At 38.6% G+C, this 23,390-nt stretch overlaps 1 protein-coding gene across 17 annotated transcripts in view; it reads right to left on the bottom strand.

Annotated features, from left to right (window-relative positions):
- Positions 1-23,390, bottom strand: part of NEK6 (NIMA related kinase 6) — a 104,688-nt gene that overhangs the window by 50,935 nt on the left and 30,363 nt on the right. For 4 of the 17 annotated variants that reach the window (XM_037879788.2, XM_037879794.2, XM_043530699.1 and 1 more), the window contains exons 2-4: positions 23,192-23,263; positions 13,300-13,424; positions 1,051-1,194 (exon numbers count right to left, since the gene is read on the bottom strand). In XM_037879788.2, coding sequence (XP_037735716.1) covers positions 1,051-1,194; positions 13,300-13,392 — 237 coding nt within the window. In that variant the 5' untranslated portion in view covers positions 13,393-13,424; positions 23,192-23,263. The remainder of the gene's footprint in view (positions 1-1,050; positions 1,195-13,299; positions 13,425-23,191; positions 23,264-23,390) is intronic. The other 13 variants (XM_037879789.2, XM_043530704.1, XM_043530700.1 and 10 more) reach the window with 7 other exon arrangements.

Raw genomic sequence — 23,390 nt, 5'->3', positions numbered from 1 at the left:
GGATTAAAGGCAAATTTCTTTAAGAAAAACACTGTTCTAAACACTGTATGGTATTTTAATCCAAGTTTGTAGTATATTTGTGTGACGTATCTTCGGAATTTTGTTTTACACAAATATAACTAATTATAGTAGAAAGAAAACTAATTTCTTTTTATTTAATTGTGTTCCACCAATGAAAGTCTGGCCACTGAATATCTTTGTTCATCATGTCAGCTGCTCCTCTACTTCTAAATACTAAGGACTCAGATGAGAAGAGCAGTGAGCCAGCGTTTCCATCTCTAACTTTATGTCCTCAACCATCTGCCCCTTTTCAGTCATCCGGCCTTTCATCACACTCAATATTCTCGTATGATAGCCCATGTCAAGATGCCAGAGTTTTATGGCTATGCCCATTAAAACCTTTGTTTTTATACATATCAATCAAAAACGAAACGGCCATATTCTAATAAAAAATAAAGGAAAATTAATAGTAGTATGAAATGACAATCCTTTTTACACTGGTGATACTGGAAGTGTCTAGCCATTCCTAGATGCAATGGTCACAGGGGATCAAGATTAGGCGGCACAAACACATTAACTCGAATCTGGTCAAGATGGAAGCTGGATTTGTCTGCCCTATATGGAATAACTGAAGAAGGCAATTAGGAGGAGGAAGCAGAGAGTCAGGGCTTGGGTTCTACTCCCAGTTTATACCACTGACTCACTGTGTGACTAATTAAATCAGTTAACCTCTGTCTTCATGTATCAATCTGTAAAATGGGTATGATAGTACTCACATACCTCAAATAGGCCTTATTCTTCTTAATTAGTGTTTATGAAATTGAACCTTTCAAAGGGGTTGCTCTATATGGGAGCCAAAAATAACTAATGTTTATGAAGGCAATTAAGTAAAAAAGGACTTCTAAAACAGCTTTCTGCTCCTCTGGTTTACTTCCACTGGTGAGAGAATTCTCAAGGAGAAGCTAGGACTTCACCTGTAACATCTGTGCAAAGTAAGCAGACATCTTCCTTTTACCTGCAATACAATAAACTACAATTTTAAACGCTCACCTGAACTTTCTTTAATGCCACGGTTTTTCTGTCCAGAAGGCAAGTTGCTTTGTAGACTTCACTGAATTGCCCACGGCCAATCTTTTTCTCTATCTGAAAATCTGCCAAGGTGCAGCGATATGGGTATGACGTCAAATGCCTCTGCTTTTTCAAAAGAAATAAAAACAGCCACTGAACTAGACAAATCTGACAAAAACATGAGCATGTATTTCTCCATCCCTCTCCTTTTCTCACTCACAGATAGCACTTTCTATGGCTTGATAATTGCACCTAAGCACTCTACGTGGGAGCATGAAAAGCCAGGAGGCCAAAAAAACCCTCTACTTTATGGAAATAGGCTGAATTTCTCTCTTCGATCACGACTTCCCCTTTCTGCTTCAGATCACTTACAGTTCAAACCACCTTGCAGAGTATCAAACAGTGAATATTCAGTGTGGCTGAAAAAAACCCAGCACAGATCCATAATGTTCCACAAAATGTATCTGTTTACAAAAATAAACTGTTCATGGAATCAAATGGATCGACTACATGTTAACGCAAACAGATCCCCCAAATAGTTCATAAGATTGTTTTACAGGTCCAATGGGCATAAGGAACATACACTTTCAGATGAAATTAAATAAAACCGGTCAACTTATCTAATATTTCATTTGAGCATGCCAGAATTTAAATTTTTCTGTAGTAACTGCAGCAACAAAATTTGCATTCCATAACACGGGCAAACATTTTCACTTCTTATGCATTTCTGTGTATCACCCATTTAAAAATATTACCCATAGAAAACCCAAACATAAATCTGAGCACATTAGTTAACACTGATTATTACAGAACAATTGCACAGAAAGAAGCAAGTTTAAAACTGTAAACATGCTAATACTTTTGGTCTTATTTCTGATGTGCAAAGAACTGAACCTTAATCTATGGACATACATTTATCTGTCAATATATTTATTTTTCGTCTAATTCCATTGATGTTTCTAGTGCATCTGGTTTAGTTAGTTAAAATAAGGAAAAAAGGAAATAAAGAGAGTGTGCTGGTCTCCTGTGTAAATAACTAATTAGGCCCAAACTGCTGTCTCCCCAGTTACTTGCCCTCAAATCAACTTTGCATATTATTTTCACCAGGGACAGACTGAAGCCTATTTTTGAGCAGTATCAGGTAAATATGTGGTTAGGCAGGTATATACAGTATAACAAGCATTATGTACTGCACAGACCAGGAACTACTCCCTAGAGCCATTCTGGTCTCTTCTATAATTAACATGAGTGCTAACCAATGTTTAAGAACTAAATTAATGACTAAAAGTTGCTGTGCATGCCAAGTACAGTATTTTTAACCTTCAATATCTTAAGCCATTTTTGAGTTATTGTAACAAAATAAAACAATATTAGACCAGTCTGTAAATCAATCCTTTATAAACTTTCATTCTTTAAATATAAATTATTTACAATTGAGGCCATAGTTGACAATCCCAGCAAAGGTGCCCAGGATTGAACAGGATATGAAAACTACATTCTGAGGTGAGAAGCCAGTCCCACCTACTATTGCCACGGCCTAACCTTTTCTGTGGATAAAGCGTATTTATCAGTCCAGTACCGCTCGCTAGCACTATGTTCAGGGCAGTATAGAATCTCTTTGGACTTCATATTTGTTGACAAGTCAGACTACACTTCCTTCTTTGCAACATCAGCAGAAATAAAAGCTACTAAAATATACAACTCAACACTAAAAAGTATTTTTAAAAATACCTTCCAGGTTTATAGCTGTTTGCTCAATTCTGAACTATAACCAAAAATAATGTAAATATCATATATTCCTCACACAAAACACTGTAAAACTCCATGTTCCTCAGCTGGAATTTTTGAGATACATGAGCTAAGAGATAGTTGAGCATTACAGTTTGTATATCAATGTCAAAGCATTTTCAGGAACTACCATCACCTTGACAAATACAGAACAACAACAATGGAATGCTATTCCACTGGAGCTATAGGGAAGATGAAAGGACAGGTTGTAGTAAAGACTATGATATACAAAATACAATTCTGTATAATAAGTTCTCAATTAAAAGAATATCCAGTCCTTTCATCCTTTGTCCCCTTTTCCCCATGTCACTTTGTAGCTGGCAATATGTTTTGTTGCTACACCTTCTAATACATATCTAAACTACTTCCCCATCACAGTCGTTCCAGGGATTGCTAAATGAGCATTAAAATCCAGGATAATTCTCAAAAGACTACACCATTTGTGAAATATACATATGGGTGGTTATGAATTCCAGCCAAGATGAAACTATCACAATACCATAAGGTTCAGTCAAAGTCTCCTAATGCAAGTAGGCACATGGTTGTGAATTTAACTCCAGGTCATCTTCATCAACTTTTCCAGTTTAATGACAGGTTTCAGAGTAGCTGCCGCGTTAGTCTGTATTCGCAAAAAGAAAAGGAGTACTAGTGGCACCTTAGAGACTAACAAATTTATTTGAGCATAAGCTTTCGTGAGCTACAACTCACTTCATCGGATGCATCAAGCTTATGCTCAAATAAATTAGTTAGTCTCTAAGGTGCCACAATAACTCCTTTTCTTTTTCCCAGTTTAAGTGCCCTAAAAGAGCAAAAACACTCATCTTCCCATAAAGTGACACTCACAGTAATTGGTTTTGAAACATCAAAGCCAAGGGTGAATTTTTCCACCCCCAGAACTCCTAAAGACTCTTACCCTACTATCTGAAATTGATTTTATTACTCTGGGCTGAAGAACCACAATTAGATTTTAACTCAAGTACAATAATTTATACAAACAATTAGGTTAATTAACGACTGGCATTTAGTTAAAAAAGGTCAGTCATGTGGAAATTGGAAGCTAATTACAGGGAGTGTTTTCTTTTAACCATTATATTCTACAGCTTCATTTCTTTCCTTTCCCAAAAATCTGTACTTATATGGAACACAGGGTGCTCTTCCACCATACTCCTCATGTGGGCTGCGATCAAAATGTTTGTTTTATTCAATAAGATGAACAGGCTTATCAAGAGTTTTGCTGTGTCATATCACGTTTACAGGTTAGGATGCACTGCTATTAAAATTATAACAATTTTACAAACAAAATTATAACAGGGCAAATTTCTCCTCTAAAGTGCTGCACTGCATATTCCACACTTGTAGGGCAGTAGAACTGTCACAGATACTGTTTGGAGAAGAGAGTTTTGGCCTAAGGTTTGTCAGGTACGTACAACAATGTTTATGCAACAGTTGCTTCAGCATCCTATGAAGTATTGTTTCATTTACTCATTATAAGTCTAAAAATCTCCTGCTAATATTAGGAGCAATTGCGAGGTTGTATAGAGTGAACTATACTAGCCAACATTCAGATTCCAGAGCCATGGCAACTCTTTAAATTTACTTTCTATGGGAGCATAGTATGAGAATTCTAATTCTACTCCATAGTTACAATCAGGTTCTGGGTAGATACATTTTTCTTCTCAGGTTAGCTCAGAAGAAGAAGAGAATACACAGATTTGGCCACAAATATTTGCCCCACTTGGTTGGTAAATATCTAACTATGGAAGCTTTCCTCCTGTTCTGTCCCTACACAAATGCACTCCAATGAGGGTGGATTCATTCTGCTATTCTTTGATATACAGTCAAATTTTTGTACTAACTGAATACGCCAAGACTAATTTAAACAAGGTGTCTCACTGTTTAAACACTCAACATGTGCTTATTTAAAGAAACAATCAAAAGCTGCAATTGTAAATAAGTGCCTTCTCACAGAGCACCTACTGAGTAAGAACTGGATGTTTGTGCAAGAACTTTCATAATTAGGGGATCTGTATTTCAGAGCACCAGAATGACCAGAAGGAATTGCTGTACTTGCATGGCAATATGTGCCTACCACAGGACTCTCCTGTTCAGATGTTATCATCTCAAGGAAGTTATTTCAAGAAACATTTAAAAGAAAGATACAAGCCTAGTAAAAAAATATGGCCTTTGCTTATGTCAACAATGATATCAAGTACAGCTAGAGACATGCCTGCTGATCTGCTATTTTGGTTTCACTCCACTAAGGCAACATATGACAGCATTTCCAACCAATTATTTAAACTTACCATCCTTACAAGGCATTGGGCTATGTTTGCACAAACCCATTGTTTGAAATTTACATAGACTATGAAACTGTGATCAAAACCAAATTTGTGTTCCACTAACTTTTAAATCATCACACGTGCTAATACCTAGCCGTACACATGATTACTCCTGAGGGCATTCTGTGCCAAAAAATTAAAAATTCTGCACATAATATTTTAAAATTCTACAAGCTGTATTTGTCAATAAATAAATGCAGAGGCTCCAGCATGGCAGTGGGGAGCATAGGCCACTGGCTGCACGAAGGTGGGAGATCACTGTGCAGCCTCCCCACCCTTCACCCAGGGGACACAGACTCAGTGGTGAGGTTTCTGGAGGTGGGTCTGACACAGCCCCAGCCACTGCTTCTAGGGAAGAGGAAGTCCCATCCTCTCCTCCCTCCAGCCCGGCTGGGACTAGCAGCTGATCCTGGCTCAGGGTAGGAGCCACTGGATGGGGTGTCCCCAGCCCTGCGATGATTTACCTCTCTGCCGGCTGCTCTGGTTGCCTGAAACAATGTACCTGCGCAGCTAGGGAGTGGTGTGTGACTGCTCTTGCAGCTTCCCTTTGCTTCCCTGTCAGAAAGTCATTTTTCTGCAAGGAAGCTAAGTAATCTGCAGGGGACATGACCAGGAGTACGTGATGGACACCTGAATGCAAGAAAGAGACCCATGTTTAACATGAATAGTAGCCACTTGCTTTTAATAAACTGTCATGCCCTAAATATGCATTTAAAATGTTAATTTATATATAAAAACACTCTTGGTTTAACTGTGTGCCAAAAAATATATCTAGCAACTTCTTAACTTGAAAAATAAATAATGCTAATAGAGTGACGGGGGTAAGGTGGTGTTTCTCTTGCTCTCTCTTCCCTCTACCTTTCCTTCCGCCCCACCCCCAACCCCAACACTTTTAATATGGCCAGCAGAAAAAGTCTGCTTGCCATTCTGGAGTTAACACTGGGTGATGACTGGACACCTCAGCTGATATGTTCTGGCATTCTCCAAGCCTACAGCTGCACATTTACATATTGTGACAAAAGTTCCTGCTCTACCTTGGTGGGTCTTGCGCTTACTGGCGGATTTGGTCGCCTTGGAGCTTCACGGCAGCCCTCAGCTTGGCCGTTTTTCTGCATTCACAGTCCAGGTCGACGACTCCTGTGTCTGACCAGGAGTTGGGAGGATTTGGGGGGAACCCGGGCCCACCCTCTACTCCGGGTTCCAGCCCAGGGCCCTGTGGAATGCAGCTGTCTAGAGTGCCTCCTGGAACAGCTGTGCGACAGCTACAACTCCCTGGGCTACTTCCCCATGGCCTCCTCCCAACCCCTTCTTTATCCTCACCATAGGACCTTCCTCCTGGTGTCTGAAAATGCTTGTACACCTCAGTCCTCCAACAGTCCGCGTTCTCACTCTCAGCTCCTAGTGCCTCTTGCTCCCAGCTCCTCACACACACACCACAAACTGAAGTGAGCTCCTTTTTAAAACCCAGGTGCCCTGATTAGCCTGCCTTAATTGATTCTAGCAGCTTCTTGATTGGCTGCAGGTGTTCTAATCAGCCTGTCTTAATTGTCTCCAGAAGGTTCCTGATTGTTCTATAACCTTCCCTGTTACCTTACCCAGGGAAAAGGGACCTACTTAGCCTGTGGCTAATATATCTGCCTTCCATTACTCTACTATAGCCATCTGGCCCAACCCTGTCACAATATGCAATGACCTAGATTTGCATTTGCTATCACAACCTATCAGACCTAATTAAAGTAATGGAGTTTTCATATAAAATAGGAGAGGATGTTAGATTACAGCATGAACCAAAGAGCATGCTCAGGTCAGATCAAACCATACCAAGGAACTCCCCATTGATTTAGTATAGTGTATTTTTCCATATTCCTATTTAAAAATTAACCACTTCCTATTTGTTCTTATATCTAATGCTAACGGTGACTTCTGTAAGTGTGTGTAATTCTTCTGACTATGGATATAAAGGAAAGAAACACACTTGACTTGGCTGGTAAATACCTAACTAGGAAAATTTCTCTCCTATTCTGATGCTTATACAAATATATTTCACTAATTTCATTATTTAAGAGGAACTATGTTTTCCTACGTCCTTTTCAAACCCCAACAATACTGTTCAACAAGCTGTCAAAGAACAGACAGAACTGCAGAAGTAAAAGTCATGGATTACAAGTGGATCGAGTTGCAAATGTACAATTCTGTAAAACTAAAAGGTAAGTTCAGTTGACCCTTCCACCACCATCAGACACATGTATCCTACCTAGGGGGCCTTCCACATATCCAAGAGTGCTTCAATTTGAGTGCAGGTGCCAGTGTTCGAAGGAATATGAGACAGAACCTAGCAGTGGATCCTTCAGAGTGAGCTTGACACACATTGACAGGGCAGCTTTGTATTTAGTCATTTTTTGAATGTTCAGAGTGTGAGAGAAATTCAATAATCTGAACAATCTTAATTCCAGAGCAGCTGTAGGACTGGATCTAAACTGGGGGAAAATAAGATACACAATAAAGTAGCATTTTTCTACTGTTCTGTAAAAGAACAAGACAAAAATTAAGCTTAACTATAACCCTCATTCAAATAAAGCAGATACTCATTTTTAAGGAGAAAGCCAGAGATCATTCCAAGAATCAGACTGGGCAATGTCTCTGCAGCATGCATTCCTTGTGAACTATAACCACTGACACAACAACAACAAATCTCAAAGTCAGGGGAGAACAGTATGGAAAAAAGCAACTTTCCTCACATGCGTAAAGGAGAAGTTAACCAGATCTTTCAGCACCAAACACTGGTGGTCAATGGGATTTCCTGCCAAATAGGAGAATTAATGAGGTTTTACATTCTAAACAACCTAAGAGAGAAACTCCTCAGAGACATACGTAATAAGATGACTAATTATATCAGCTGCAGTGATATGAACCTTAATTATTAAGGAATTTCAGCCTATATACATGTCAGAGTGCAAAACAGTTCAGACAGATAGGGTGATGGTAGATGGATTCCTACTTATAGATTTATATATTTACCCCTTTGTAATAGTGCTTGGAGTACAGCGATGAAGGCTCTGTTATACTGACACAAGGAACTACACTTAGAAGGCTCTTCAGTTCCTCTAAGAAAAAGCCAACTTCCGAATACATTCATGTTCAGCAGCTAGGTTAAGTTACTCTACAAGACAGGGTGCAAAATAGAACAGAGAGACACCTCTGGGCTCTTACAAATATGTTCTTTTTTCTGTATGGTCCACACTTCCCAACCACTGGGTACAACACACGGATCTTATTCCTTATCAAGCCATCAGTGCCTTTCTCCACAAACAAACTACTGCAGAGATGAGGAAGTCATAGCAACAAATACCGAAGTGGAAGGCACAGTGGTAAATAACGCTTTCTTTCTGCATATGCATGTGTACACACATCTTAGAATGCACAGGTGCAGCAGATGTCTTTCAGTGCTTCCATCCAGCACTAAATGTCTTCCATCCAGTATTAAAATTGTTCAACCTTTCCTGAAGGACAGCAGCTATCACCATGCAGAAGTAAAGAGCCACAAGGTTTGGAGAGAATTTTTGGAGAATTTTGAAATGGGCACCTAAGGTTTTACTTCAGAATTTGAAGAAGGAGTGTGCTGGGGGCATGAGAGAGAGAGAAGTGTTCTGCGGATAGACTTTTTCAGTCTCTGGAGAGACTGACAATGCATTTTACAAGTATTAAATTCATACTATTATTAAAAACCTTACTGTTGAGAACTACTGCATAATGCTTTGAGAGCTGGCTGAGAAGCAGCCATTGCTGCTGCTGACCTGCATTTTCAGGCAGAGACTGGGACAATGTGGTCACTGGAGGATGCGAGACTAGACAGCAAAATCTCAGCACAATAATAATATGACATGGAGTTGTGTCTATGTGACTGCTTCTCAGAGGCATGGAGAAATTGGAGTCTGGATGTGGCCAGAGGATGGAAATATCCTGTGATCATTGCCCGGTGTGTAAATAAAAGCTCATGTTAATAAACAAAAGTTCAGTTGTTTTATTCCAGCCTGATTGGCATGAAAGGAAGTCAGCACTTGCCATATGTCTGAACTAGTGGCAATCAGGTCACAAAAGGCTCAAAATATTTCTGACCTTTCTAAAGATTCTTAAAAATTGGTTAACAAATAGTTAAAAAGTTAGCCATTACAATCTTTAGTTACCAATAAAAACATTTTTCCCCTGTAGGAGCATGAAATTAAATATTTCTTATAAAAGAACAAAAAAGCATTCGTCCAATTAATTTTCTGAAATCTCATTAAAAAATTTAGCCTGACTAAGTCATAGACTTCTGACCTGAATTTTAATTATCTTTACGCTGGATGTAAGATATTTTTTCTGATATTTGCAATGCATCATTAATTTTAAGGCAACTGCTTCCATGCTTTTAAAGTGCATGCTTCATCTGAATGACATTTACCATAAACTAATTTCACCTTTGAAAAACATCTGTGTTGGTACATGGGGAAGCCTGAGCATATGCAGTATAATGCATATGTATTCAAAGGACTGATTTACTAGCATCCTCAATCATTCAAATCTCTTTATGATCTGTCAAACTGTACACCCATATCCATAAAATAAAATCTTGCTGAAAAAATTTGTTCATTTTGAGATTGAAATTCTTTTTCTGGTGTGGATTTACAAAAATACACTAGAAGAATAAATTGATTTATGCAGGGGTTCTAAGCTCCACCAACTAGAACAGGAAAATACGGGGCTTGTAAATGTGAATTACTGTTCAAATATCAGACAGCTATTATGGTAATGACTGCAGCTGATGACTGTATGCTCTCAGCTTTTGGACTTCATAGCTTCAGAAACAAGTATGATAATCTCCAATATCCTGAATCTGATTTGTTAGCTACAACTCAAAGTCTGATGAACAACTTGGCTCCAGTTTGAAATGTTATCTTCTCTACCAGTGAAAAATTAGTACTAGCTAGTGAAAAGTTGACAGGAAAAGAGAAATGCTAACTTTGAATGTGTAGGCTAAACCCAATATTCAGCAGGGGAAACTGAATAAAAAGCTGGATGCCTCAGGGAATTATAAATGGGACAGAGACTTTCACTGCTAAGTGAATCCAATCTAAATCAGTAGTGACCAAAATTAGTTATCACAAGCAATCCTAGTATCTGAGAACTATAAAAATAAGGGTCAGAGAACAGACATTGGATTGCATTATTGTTTTTATAAAACCAATTTTCAGTTAATAAAAATGATGAAAAAGCTACATTTTTAGAACTGTATTTTACATACCTTGCATAATCTTTACTCCTCTGCTACCCAGAGCAAACAAATAATCTGGGTATTACACAGATTGCCAGCTTGCAGTCAGGAACATTACCAGGAAAGCATTGTTTCTTTTTACAAACTTCATAGGAACATAACAACATGGGCTGATATCCTTGCCTGTGATTTTATACGGTTTTATCGCTATATATTCACTTACTCTAATTAGAAAACTTCTAAATATGAAGTTCTATTGTGAGTCATAAGGAAAAGGTTAACTAAAACACTAAATATAAATACTGCAGATGAGCAGCTAGGGATGGCTGTAAACTAGCACTGCAAATCTTTGGGGGAAAGTCTGAAACAAACTGTGACATGTAGTCAATTTATCTCCCTTAAAGTTGAAGTTCTATACCTTTTTATTGTATCTGCAACTTATAAAAAAATAAATATCAAGCCACCAGAGTACAGCTACTATAGCCCCAAATTTTTATTTAATGGAAAAATACTCCAAAATGTGAACTATACAAAGATCAGACTACAACTGGAAAACTATGCTGGTACAAGCAGCTCACGCAGCATTAAGAAAAGCAAATACCCTTCCCCACCTGTGCAGAAGCACTTTAGCGGCAGCATTAGATATAGAAGGGCACTGCATAAAAGCACAGTCTTATTATGGAAGTGTTATCTAGTAGTTGGAGAAGGGGACGGGGAGTCAGCGGTCCTGGAATTCTATTTCCAGCTCTGCCACTGACTTGTTATACAACATTAGGTCAGCCATTGCCTCCACTTTGCCACCTGTAAAATGGAGATAACGCTTTTGTGAAGCATTTGAAATTGTACGATGAATAGTGCTAAAAGGATTTTTCAATCAGAGTGAAAACTACCGTTAGGAAAGGCCTTTGGGATAGGAGTATACTCCTGGTCTAGTCCGTCTGCAGCTGAGGGCACAACCTTGACTGAAGAAAAGAAACCATTCCATTTGGTTTATTCTCTCTCTCCACCTCTTTTTTTTTTTTTTTTTTGCTGAGACTTTAAAAGCCAACACACTGCCTGCTCCGCAGAAACACTGAAGCCCCATGCGTGACACTTTTCATATGAGATGTTTAACGAACATTTCCCTCCCTCCCACCTTAAACTACGGCACAGCATGCTAGCATTACTAACACCCTCAGAGACAAGGATCGCTGCATTTCATGGTGCAGAAATTATGTAGTTTGGGATCCTTCCACATAAGAGGTACCACAAAACTAAGAAGTTCTCTAATTACATTTATGCCAAATGAAAAATCAGACATACTGCAATAAACAAGCCATCATCATCATGACACACAAGGAAGTTGTGATAATCTTTGCTTCGGAAGTTACTATATTATGTTTCTTTTTACAATAAACTAAGTTTTAAAACTAACATTTCACCTTCTCTGTAACACTGTTTCTCTGGTTTATTCAGCATCAGGGCTTTTAAAAAGGAGCAAAGATGCAAGAGCTCTTTTCTCCACCCCCAATTTCCAACCTGGATCTTCCTCGGAACAGCTGACATACTCAGACACCTCCACTGATATTTAGATACTAATGGGAGAGGGGAAAATCTTCACTGAACAATGACCATTCAGCAAAATGAGGTTGCTCAGCACCAGGGTAAAGGCAGAACATACAGTATTACCTACTAATTACACTTAACTATGTCATTACAAATTCTAACATGTGTTCCACAATGCCATGAATGTATCTGCTGCTTAAGAACACTTCCTAATCTTGTTCATGAAATAATTACAGGGGCTATACCCTGCCAAATGAGGCAGTAATTAACCCTAATTGCTCAAAATGCAACTGGCTAATTCTAGGAGATTAATCAAGGGGATTCAATTATTATTAAATGACTTAATATGACAAATTGCTGCATTAGGAGAGGAGGCTGTGCTCCATACAATGTATTTTCAGAGCACCACTAAACAAAATAGATTCATTGTTGTACTGTATAAGCAGATAACCCACTGTTTTTGGAATCTTGTACCTATGTTTTGCTACAGCTTTCCTAATGAATCATTCCTGTCCAAAGAACCTCAAAACACCACTGGATCCAATACTTAATGTGGCAAATTAACACTCTCACTTCCCAGCAAGACTTCCAGCATTCTTCTCTACCTTTAAGGCTTTTTGTTAACTGCACTAGGCACTGTGCAGGTAAAACCTAACAGTTCTGATAATATCTGCAGCCTTAAACACCCTCCAAGGAGGGACATAGCCCCAAGCCATACCAACAAAAATAATCTCTTGGTTAAACTGAAAATCTGCAGTTAGTCTGGAAATAAGACCTAATGATATCTTTATCCCCTACCCCTTTTGTGGACTGCCAGTTACAAGAGGGAGATCATCGTACAGGGAAATATGTTTGTGCTGAGAAAAAATATCAAGGAATGATGCTCCCAGAGGCTCAGAAGACAGAAAGAGATCATACAATTTAATCTGGACTGACCTGTTTCTTGTATTTGGTAATTATCACTAAAATATTCAAGTCAATGAATAAAGAATATATTTATCATTAAAATTCAAACAACTTCTTTTCTTTGGCCTTCCTTTAAAGGATCACAGCAGCACAGAAAGTCAGCATTGTACCAACATAAGCTTTTTATAAGCCAATTTCAAAACACTTGCTATAGGCAACACTGAAAATGTTTCCCATTCCTCCTGTGATCATCAAAAATGGGTTTGAAACAACACTGTCAAGCTCTTTAGGCCCAAAAATTTATATATCTTAAAGACTATAATAATCTTAACATTTAAAAAGGAGTTATAAAAAAGGACTCAATGGGGTCTTTAAGGGGATTAAAGAGAGAAATGTGCTTACTTGAGGATCATGCTGATATTCCTGCCCTGGCACTTTGCAGAGAGGGTTGTTCTGGTCCCCTAGATGATGTGGATGGTTATGTTGTCCTTCCATGGTAACATGCCAATCTTTGCCCTAGAATTCTGCTGAAATACAAAAAAAAAGCCATGTCACTGTTACCAATCCAACACATTGAAAGTGGAAAGAATTTGCAACACGAGTCTGTCTGAGTATGTGGATGTATTTGTACATAAACAGAGAAAGAGGATAGTCTTTTCCTCTCCTTCACTCCAGTGGAGGTTCCAGTGCACAGAACTATTGAAGAAGAATACTTCACCTTCCACCATAGCCTCCAGAGTCTAAGCATGTCACAAATACACTACTCAGAGTCCTTCCAGCTCGTGTATGCAGAAAGCAGTGAGTCAAGCAAATTCTGACTCTCCACAGACAATAGCAAGGGAGGAAGCCTCTTATCATAAGCATCATTGATTTCCATGAAAGCTTTCAAACTGAGCAGAATATCAAAAACAGCTAATGTCTGTATGTTCTCTCTTTATGTTACCCATAAAAGACCTTGCTTTCACCAGTTTAAATATAAATTAATTTTGCAGCAGTAGCTGGCACTGCCACCAATAAAGCTACATGACCTAAATGTAACTATATACACAGGTAAGAATAATATAAGAAAGGTTAACACTTTTTTCACTGATAAAAGAAAGGAACTAAAAAAAAATAATAAGAGAGTAAAAGAAAACTGTTTCTTCAAGAAAGTACTTCATATATCTAACTACTCTGCCTGGCACACTATCTTGCACTGGGAGGAATTACAGATCCAATAGGTCTCTCTCATCCCTAGTAACTCTTTAAATCAGATGGCATATCAATTGTAAACACATTGTGCACTTTTGCCAATTTAAAAATACAAAATTAAACTGACTGTGAGCCAATAATGTTCTCCAATGAGCCTGTATTTTGACATCTTTCGACATTCAGAACCCGCATAGGTTTGTTGGTGTCCTCCATCCCACCCATATCTATTCAGTGTAATCTATATAAAACAAAAAAATGAAATCCCCCATCTAAAGCGCTTTTATTTCTTTCTGGAGGTACGTATTACCCTGATGTTGGCCTGTACAAACGTCCAGATGCACTTAACAAGGGTTAGCAGATGTAGAGTGATGCAATAATGGACCCCATGTGTTTTTCTGAGCCATACTTCCCATTTCCTGACCAGACAGTTCCTCTTCCAAAGCATCCCAAAGCCAACTACCTGTTTTTATTTATTTTAATTTATCTTTGGCAGCATGACAAGTGCAAGTCTTTGGGTTAATCTCAAACCAAAAGCACAGAAGACAGGCTGCAAGGTCAGGGATTTTCTGAATGGAGAGGAGGAAAGTTTAAAAGGGAAAAAAATCCACAGGTATGTGTGCTCCAAGTAGCTTCATTAAGGAGAAGGGCTGTCTTTCTGATCTAAAGGAAAAAGAATTTGATGGAGCCGAAAATGAAGACCTTCTTTGCATCGGTCTTCACGGCTGAGGATGTGAGGGAGATTCCCAATCCTGAGCTATTCTTTTTAGGTGACAGATCTGAGGAACTGTCCCAGATTGAGGAATAATTAGAGGAGGTTTTGGAACAATAAAATCCAAATCCTCAACAGTTAGACCATGCCTAACTTATAATCACACTCCGTAAACAAAACCTGTACTTTGTAAGCTATTTAAAATAGTAAAAACATCAGTGATGGTTATGCATGCAGACTTATAGCTCTGCACTCTACAACCCCAACAATACCGTGTGCAGGGCGGGCATCATTTAAAACATTATATAGGTTGAGGGAGGACTTCAGGATCATCCTCTGTTAGTAGCTCAAAATGCCAAAGCTGACATTACACCGTGACCTAGGGTCAACTGAAAAGTTAAGATTCAACCACCCCCAAAAATTGTCTTTTCATACAAGTTGGTGTGTTGGAGAAAGCAGTAGGTGGAAGACCTGTTAGAATACATACCAACACACTAACCTAGGAACAAAGAGGAAAAAAAGAACAGTACTGCAGATAAATTTGTTCCATTTTTCCCTTACAGCAATTACTAGAGAGACAGCATCCCAATAGAGGCTCCTACAGAAGTTACAGAACTGAAGGGGGGGAGGAGGGAAAGAGTGTACAACTGCCAACAGACCAGTTTCTGATAACATATTCTATCAGCAGCCAATAACCTGCAATCTCTTATTTCATTCGTACTGTCACTTATTCCTCATTTTCTATCTAAAATTTCCCTTCATCCCACACAAATTGTGTCCCATTTTTTAACACTGAAAATGTATTGTCGTTATAAACGTGAAGTGCCGAGTCAAAACACAAAACGAAATCTAACTTGCATTTAAGTTGCCAGTAATGTGGTTGCTGAAAGGAGTAGTGAAATCCAGTACCCACACCACAACTCAGATTCCTGCACCTCAAGCATCACATCTGGGTTTATCTTAAATCTGTAAAGAAGGGTGGGGGATTGTCAAGTGGTTTCAAGTATGACTGGATTACTTTTATACCTCTACAACTTCAAATAAGACTAAGTAAAAGTTTGTGGGTGTTGGGAAGGAAAAGACAAAAAAAAAAAGACCCGAATGAAAGGGCACTGAGAATGTTATAGATCAGCCAAATTTACAAGTAAGCTGCTGGGAATCCAATCTTTGTGCAATAACTTTTTGAGAACACAAAGTCAGATCAAAGCAACCCTGTCTGGAAAAGTGAAATTCCCCTGTTGGCTGAACAGTGTAAAGCAGTTTGCTCCCTTAGTTGGGTACAGTAATCCTTATTCCTACCCTTCCTTCCAAATGGATCTCCGGTATATATGAAAGCACCATCTAGATCCAATGTAAACAGGAGCCACACGCATAACTCCTCTTTTACTTCCTAATCTTTATTGCCACAAGTTCCCATCAAAGGTAACTGATGTGGTATGGTATTTCCATACAATGTCACATTCAGCATGAAAATAGCTTGCATAATGTCTTAGTAAATGACATAAGGGCTGAAGGAAATTAAATATCTTTAAGCAAAGGAATAACTGATCCACGTTATCTTTAAGCACAAAAATGAGTATACAAGATAGCCTTTCTAGGAGGAGCAGTGAAATGTATCTTGTCACAATGAATCATATTTATAGATTCAAGATAATCAGAATGACTAGAGGCAGAGAATGACTGTGAACCAGATCCCGATACCTTTATTCAAAATGAAAAAATCCCATGAATAGTTAATAGAAGTACGTGTGGATTAAAGTACTACTCGATATGAGTAGATGTATCAGATTCTGGCCCTGAAAGCAAGGCTTCTCTTCAAACTATTTATTCAGAATTTACACATTAAATACTAAATGACCCAGGAAATGCAAGATGACTTTGAACAGAGTGTTTTTGGCTAGTAAAATAACATGCCCAGTTATTCATCCATCTGTGTTTCAGGTACTGTGCCAGTATTGGGTCACCTCTTTGTGGCTGGTCTGATAACTGTTCCAAGAGTATAACAACTGTGACAAGATAAGATTTAGTGTCCAAAATGAATTTTTGTCAGAAACCTTTGTTCCAGCAGTCTTGGCAAGCAGTGAGCGAGACAGGGAACTTTGCTATGTATTAATAATGCACCAAGGGCATCTGGGCACTGACTTCCTTTTACTTTAAACTACAACAGTTGGAAAAAGATGAGGATCATCACAGCTCAAGTCATCAGAAGAATTTTTGCACTGGAGGTTGTATTTTGTTCTATCAGTACTATTCGTTAAAGAGCCTTAAGAGCAGACAGAATTTTGCTGGCTGGGTATAATACAACCTACCATAACGCATGGATGTATGGTGACATTTTAAAAACATCCACTGTCTTTTTAGAAATATGAAATTGAGAATTAAACAAACGCTTTAAAAAGCTTCCAGTGCCAATGCTCAGAACCAGCACACATCATGTGAACGGCAAAGTTTTAGGTTATTCCCCCGTCCCTCAGAGACTACATCGCGCTACTTCCCCTCAGTAGCCATACAAATCACAGGAGCAAATTTTGAGTTTTCCATGTTGCAGCAGAACAAGCTACAGATTCATTCTGAGACCTGATGCCATTCTTTCTGTTTTTCCAGTGCTGGCCATTTGATTGTGAAGAGAGGTTGGGGCTTCTATGAGGAAAACATCAAGGATTCTGTTATATTGATCTACCAACCAGGAAAGCTATAAAAGCAACAAACATTCATCAACAACATTCCCACTACCAAAGAATTGCAAGAGCCCTATAGTACAGTACCTGCCAAAAACAAAGTGCTGAACACTTCTGGGTTGGTCTAAATATAAAAGTATTTAAAAACCCATAATATGGACTTCAGTTTGTTTTCATTGTCCATGGGGAGAGGAGTACAAAGAATCAGCATGAGTAAGAAAAAGTGACATTAGATGTTAACATTCTTTCACTTTTAATAATCTGTAAGTTTATTAGTAACACAGGTAAGGAAGATCACGGTGGGTTTGTTTGTTTGTAAAAAAAAAAAAAAAAAGCCCCTTTAATAATAATACCCATCTCTTATATAGCACTTTTCATCAGTAGATCTCAAAGCCCTTTATAAAGGTGTCATTCCCATTTACAGATGGGGAAATCAAGGACAGAGAGGGAAAGGTGACTTGCCCAAGGACACCCAACAGGCCACTGGTCAAACTAGGAACCCAGATCTCCTGAATCCTGGTCCAGTGCTTTATCCACTAGACATATGGAATCTCTCTGAGACACACCCACAAGTAGTTTGTGCGTTATGCGTTGCTGTCAGAGCCGTCAAATTTATAATTCTCTAAAAACACGGGACCTAAAATAACTAGGATTTATAAAGGTTTCTTATTTAAAAAGAAAGCATAATAAAAAATCCTACATGCACAGAGAACATACTGATACGGGCTTACTGACAGATTACTGACAGATTCCCTTTTTGCTTCTTACCACCCAAGACAATTAAGTTTCACACTTAAAAATTGAAGATACTGGAATGCATTAAAATATCAGGTCCCAGCTGCCATACTCGAACACTGATTCATATCTATAGTCTAACATTGATCTTATATCACATCTACCATAGCCTGCCTTAGGGACAGAATGAACTCCAAAAAGATATCCAGTTATTTGTAAAACTGAGAAGCCAAGCCAGTCAGCAGATCACATGAAACTCAGGCACTAAGAGAACCATAACTCTGTAGGAAACACAAGGTATGTTCACTTACAAGGAGAGATTAGACAATGGGAAAGTAATTAACAGCTCAGAATAGCATAGCTACCACAAGCATGCAGAAGAGTTTATTAGGAAGTGTATTAGGGTTTGGCCAGTGTTTGCTTAAAGTACTGTAGCTGCAAGCAAATAAAGGAGTAAGAATAAAATCAGTTTTGAAAAGAGATATGGCTCAGCTCACATGACACCAGCTCTGATCCCCGCTGACACCTAAGGGACAGAGTGTCCTGCTTGAAACTGGCAGTTCTGCTATTCCAGGCTCTTATTGGCACACACTCACACTATAGGTAGACTGGTAAATTTATCCTCAGCAAGAGGACCGATAGAGGGCCTTCAGATTGCTGATAACAATGGAGAAGCACTTTTTAATGTCAGCAAAGGCTCCTGAATTGTAACTCTACAATAAACTGTTGCATATTTTTCAAGTTTTATGACACTTTAAATAAAAATAGGCAAAAAGGTAACTAAAGCCAGTATTCCAGTTGCACTTTTAAACATGAATACAATGCAGTAGAGGACACTGGGAATGCCTACTATAGCTAAAAGCTGCAAAACTGTTTACAATCTCCCATCTTCCCAACCCTATTTTCAGATGCTTATACTTTTCTAACAAACAAGTAGAAAAGATTGTTTGAAACATTCACATTCTGGGCTAAAGTTTCCCTGCCCGATCTCTGTAAGGTGAAATTTATGGATTAAAGAAAACTACATGTGTAAAGTCTAATTTGTAACTAAAGAGTATATTGAAGACTGAATTACCAATTGATACCTCAGTCATTCTAACTTCGTTTACATAATTAATATATTTGTAAACCTTTGTTATTTAAACCTGGAACTATTCGGGCTATGTTACATTCACAATATGGGGCAGACTATCCCACCAACTCCTAAGAGGTAACTACCACAAAACCTTAAACATCACTAGGATAATGATTTTCCAGGACTGAATGTAAGGGAGCACTTCAAAATTGTGCCTCTCGGTCTTAACTGTTCTTTTCAGAATTGCTCAAGTCCATGGGCTATTACAGTCTTGCACCTTATATTGTGGCTGTACAAATCAGGATGGGATGCTGCATGCAGGTACATGTTGTTGTCTGCAAGCAGCACTCTTCCTATATTAAACAGGAAATAAATGCAGGCTGCACTGTAAGAATCTTCAGCTGATTTTATCCATTTTATACCGCCAGAGCCACAAAGGTGTCAGTACATCACTGCTAATCGACACAGTGTAATGACTCTTCTCTTTTTAAGATGTTGAATTTTAAAAGGTAAAGTTCCACTGAGGTTGGAAGTAAACGATCGAGAGGATTTTGGCACCATCTGTACCCAAAGAAATTGGTCAAAGAAAGGTAATTAAGTTACAAGAAATCCAAGACCTTCACTGGGTAACAGAATTCTGCTAGATCTTGGATCCAATATTGCTACCCAGTTTGTTAACAATAAGGAAACACTTGTCGGATGGAAGGTAAATCTACACTGCAGTCGAATGATCTTAGCTCAGATAGGCATACTCTCACTAGCTTTAATTTAGCTGGCACACTAAAAATCACAGTAAAAACACAGTGGCATGGGTTTCAATGCCAGACATACATGCCTACCCGATTCTCTGGGTACATAGTCATGTTGCTAGCCCATGCTGAAGCTCGTGCTGCCTCATCTTCATTGCTATTTTTAGCATGCTAGCCAGATTAAAGCGAGTACAAGTGGGCCTACCGGAGCTGCAAATCACACCTTCAACTGCAGTGTATACATACTCTGATGCTTTTTCCACAATACATAAAAAATATAGCCACCATTCCCACACAGTAGATGCAGCGCATTCTGAAATATGGCTAAACTCAATCTGAAGGAATAATTATGTTGATTTTATGGAGCATGCACTCCATCTTCAATCATGTATTTTATGTAGCTTTCTTAAAAGGGATACTTAAGTCACTGACATCCAAAATGTGAAAACTTAAAGGTATATTTTACATTTCCATAGCAAATGTGCTCCTGCCAAAATGAGTGTTTTTTAAATTAATCCCTGCAAAGATAAATAACCCAGAAAACTGTTCCAGCTCTAGCTCCTGTATTCATAGCTGTACAGCAGTTTCTAACTGAACCACAAAAGAAATGTACACTAGATTAACAGACCTGAAAACTAAAAATTTTCTGTTTATCTATCCACAGCTTTGCAACAGCAATTCAAGCTTCCTCAAGATTTTTAAATTCCAAGAGTGTGCCTCAATTCTAACTTGCAGGAACTATATTCAGGGGCAAGAGGAACATTTCATCTCCATGGCCTATTCAGACCTTGTCCTCTCGAGACACACAACAAGACTACAAAAATTAGTGCGCTGTGATGGTGAGTTTGAAGATGTGATTCCACTGACAACTAGACAGAGATCAACAAACTCATTTTACCTAATGCTTTCCAGTCAACTTTCAATACATTATCACTGGCACAATACAGCATCAAAGAAATCAGACAGAAAAAATCTAGTCAAGTCCTGGTTAAGCAAAATACAAAAGGTACACAAAATCAACAGTAGAGAACGTTAATAAAAGACCAGAACTCAAAAACATTTAAATCAGACTCCTTCTCACTTCCTTTTCCCATTTGGTAATTAAAACATAATTCCAGAAGAATATTTGAAGAATTCTTCATCTGTTTAACAGCCAAAGACAACAGTAGGAAACAAGTCAAGAGGCCTTGGAACGAGCTCTCCCCACCCACTGGCAGTGTTCGACTCTGCTTTGCCCTAGCCCTGCACTTTCATTACTCAGGAGATGGGCTCTCTCTCATTGTTACTTCCAAGGTACTTAGGAAGCTCAGACTGTTCTTGTTTGGGCCTTGCAGCTGGGGAAATGTAAACAGATATATTTTTAAAATAGCACAGAGGTGTGCCACACATTCCCCATACTGGATGAAAAAGGGAAGTTATCACAATCACCTCTGAGAAGAGTAAGTTGCAAAAAGTAACCAATGCTGAACTTCTGTTTGAGGCTATTACAAATGCTCACATTAAATATTTCAAATGCACAAGATCCAAGTAGGTCATATGCCACAAAAATCCATATATGTAGAAGCTAAGTCATTCTCCAAAATTATGCATGTCATTCATGGGATCCTTTGTAGTCAGTGTTAGCCAGTTGTTGAAATCAGGCTCTCAATCTTTATTTTTTTTAAATCAAATTTTAAATTAATATTTTTGCTTCTGGACAATTATTTATTCTGAGAATTCCTGTTTGGACACATGGTTCCTTTTTACTGTGAGGTATGAATGGTCATTGTTGGGGTTCCATTCCCTATAAGCAGCACAGAGTAACTGAGAGTGAATATTAATCTTCTCAGCTTCGAGAAAGGAAAATGTAGGGAGGAAAGATTTCATCACTGCTTTTTCAAGCATGGCACTTGGAGAATTCTGGGTAAAAATTATTAACGGCATGCTATGAGTCTTGCAGTATTTGGGGTAAATTCTAAGTGACCACGTAAGTTCTGAATGATGCTGATGACCGACCAACCAATCTAATGAACCCAGCAATACCGCATACCAATTGTGGTCAGTTTCACACAACATTAAAGCATAAAATGTCTTTAGTTAGCGCTGGCACTTTACCTATAAGTGAAAAATGATAGGGATGCTCTTTTGAAGGGTTCAGAAACACAAGAATGATCATATAGGAAAAGAATAAGTGGCCAGTTCAGTCAGGTATTCCTCCTCCTGCCATGCCAGAATAGACCAAATGACCCATCCATGCCAGTGCCTCAGTCAGTGGCTGATGCAAGAAGTGTCAGAGGAAAGAAAGTAACCCTGTGCTAAACGAATTGTATAATACTATGCCACAAAGAGACGCTTCTTCTTTACCTCAACCAGTGGTCCCATATGGCCTGAAACACAACTGGCGTTTATAATTTTGTCCGAGACTAGTGTAATCGCAGGTGCTTGTCCAATTTGCATAAATGTCTAATCAGTTTTGAAATTCACAATCATTTGTCTTAGCAATATCTTGTAGCAGCAAGTTCCACAGGTTTATGGCATGTAAGATTTTATGAAAGCAGTATAACCTAGCCCAGGGGTTCTCAAACTGGGGGTCAGGACCCCTCAGGGGGGTCGTGAGGTTATTACATGGGGGGTCGCGAGCTGTCAGCCTCTACCCTAAACCCTGCTTTGCCTCCAGCATTTATAATGGTGTTAAATATATTAAAAAGTGTTTTTAATTTATAAGGGTGGGGTCACACTCACAGGCTTGCTATGTGAAAGGGGTCCCCAGTACAAAAGTTTGAGAACCACCTAGCCTCTTTTGCACACAAGAAGAAAACTTGCAAATTACGATTAAGCAACATTAGCAAATCTGGCTGTGCTGTTTATATGCAATCTTCAGTATGTCACAAGAATGGACACAGGCTGGTAAGTGGGACACTCTCTCTGCATCCCCACCAAATCTACAAAATCAAGGAACAAACTTCTTTTACTGAAAATAAAGAGGAGAACTCATACGAACAAAGAAGCCAGTGATATGCTTCAGTTATTAAAATGCTGGCACTTAGCTGCACATTATAAATAAATGAAGCAACACTGTCTCAGTTAAACACTTAGTTTCGTAAAGAAGACAGTCATCAGGACATCATATAACCACACAAAAACTGGCAGGTCTTGTATGACTGAATATGCTGCTTACCTAAATATCCGCAGTGGAGTTACTGGCGCAGGATTGTTTGCCTATACCCAAACCAGTAGGGAAAACAGTTTACTGGAAACAAAGGAAGGAAATAAAACATGGTTAATTAGAGCTGAACCCAACTTAAAAACAAAACATTTTCAGAAAAGAACAATTAACACAGCAGAATGCTGCCTTCCTTCCACCAACAGATCTGAAG

The sequence above is a fragment of the Chelonia mydas genome, chromosome 16, assembly GCF_015237465.2.
Source record: "Chelonia mydas isolate rCheMyd1 chromosome 16, rCheMyd1.pri.v2, whole genome shotgun sequence".
NCBI lineage: Eukaryota > Metazoa > Chordata > Testudines > Cheloniidae > Chelonia > Chelonia mydas.
Note: the sequence above shows the minus strand (reverse complement) of the source record. Positions and strands in the feature narration are given on the sequence as shown.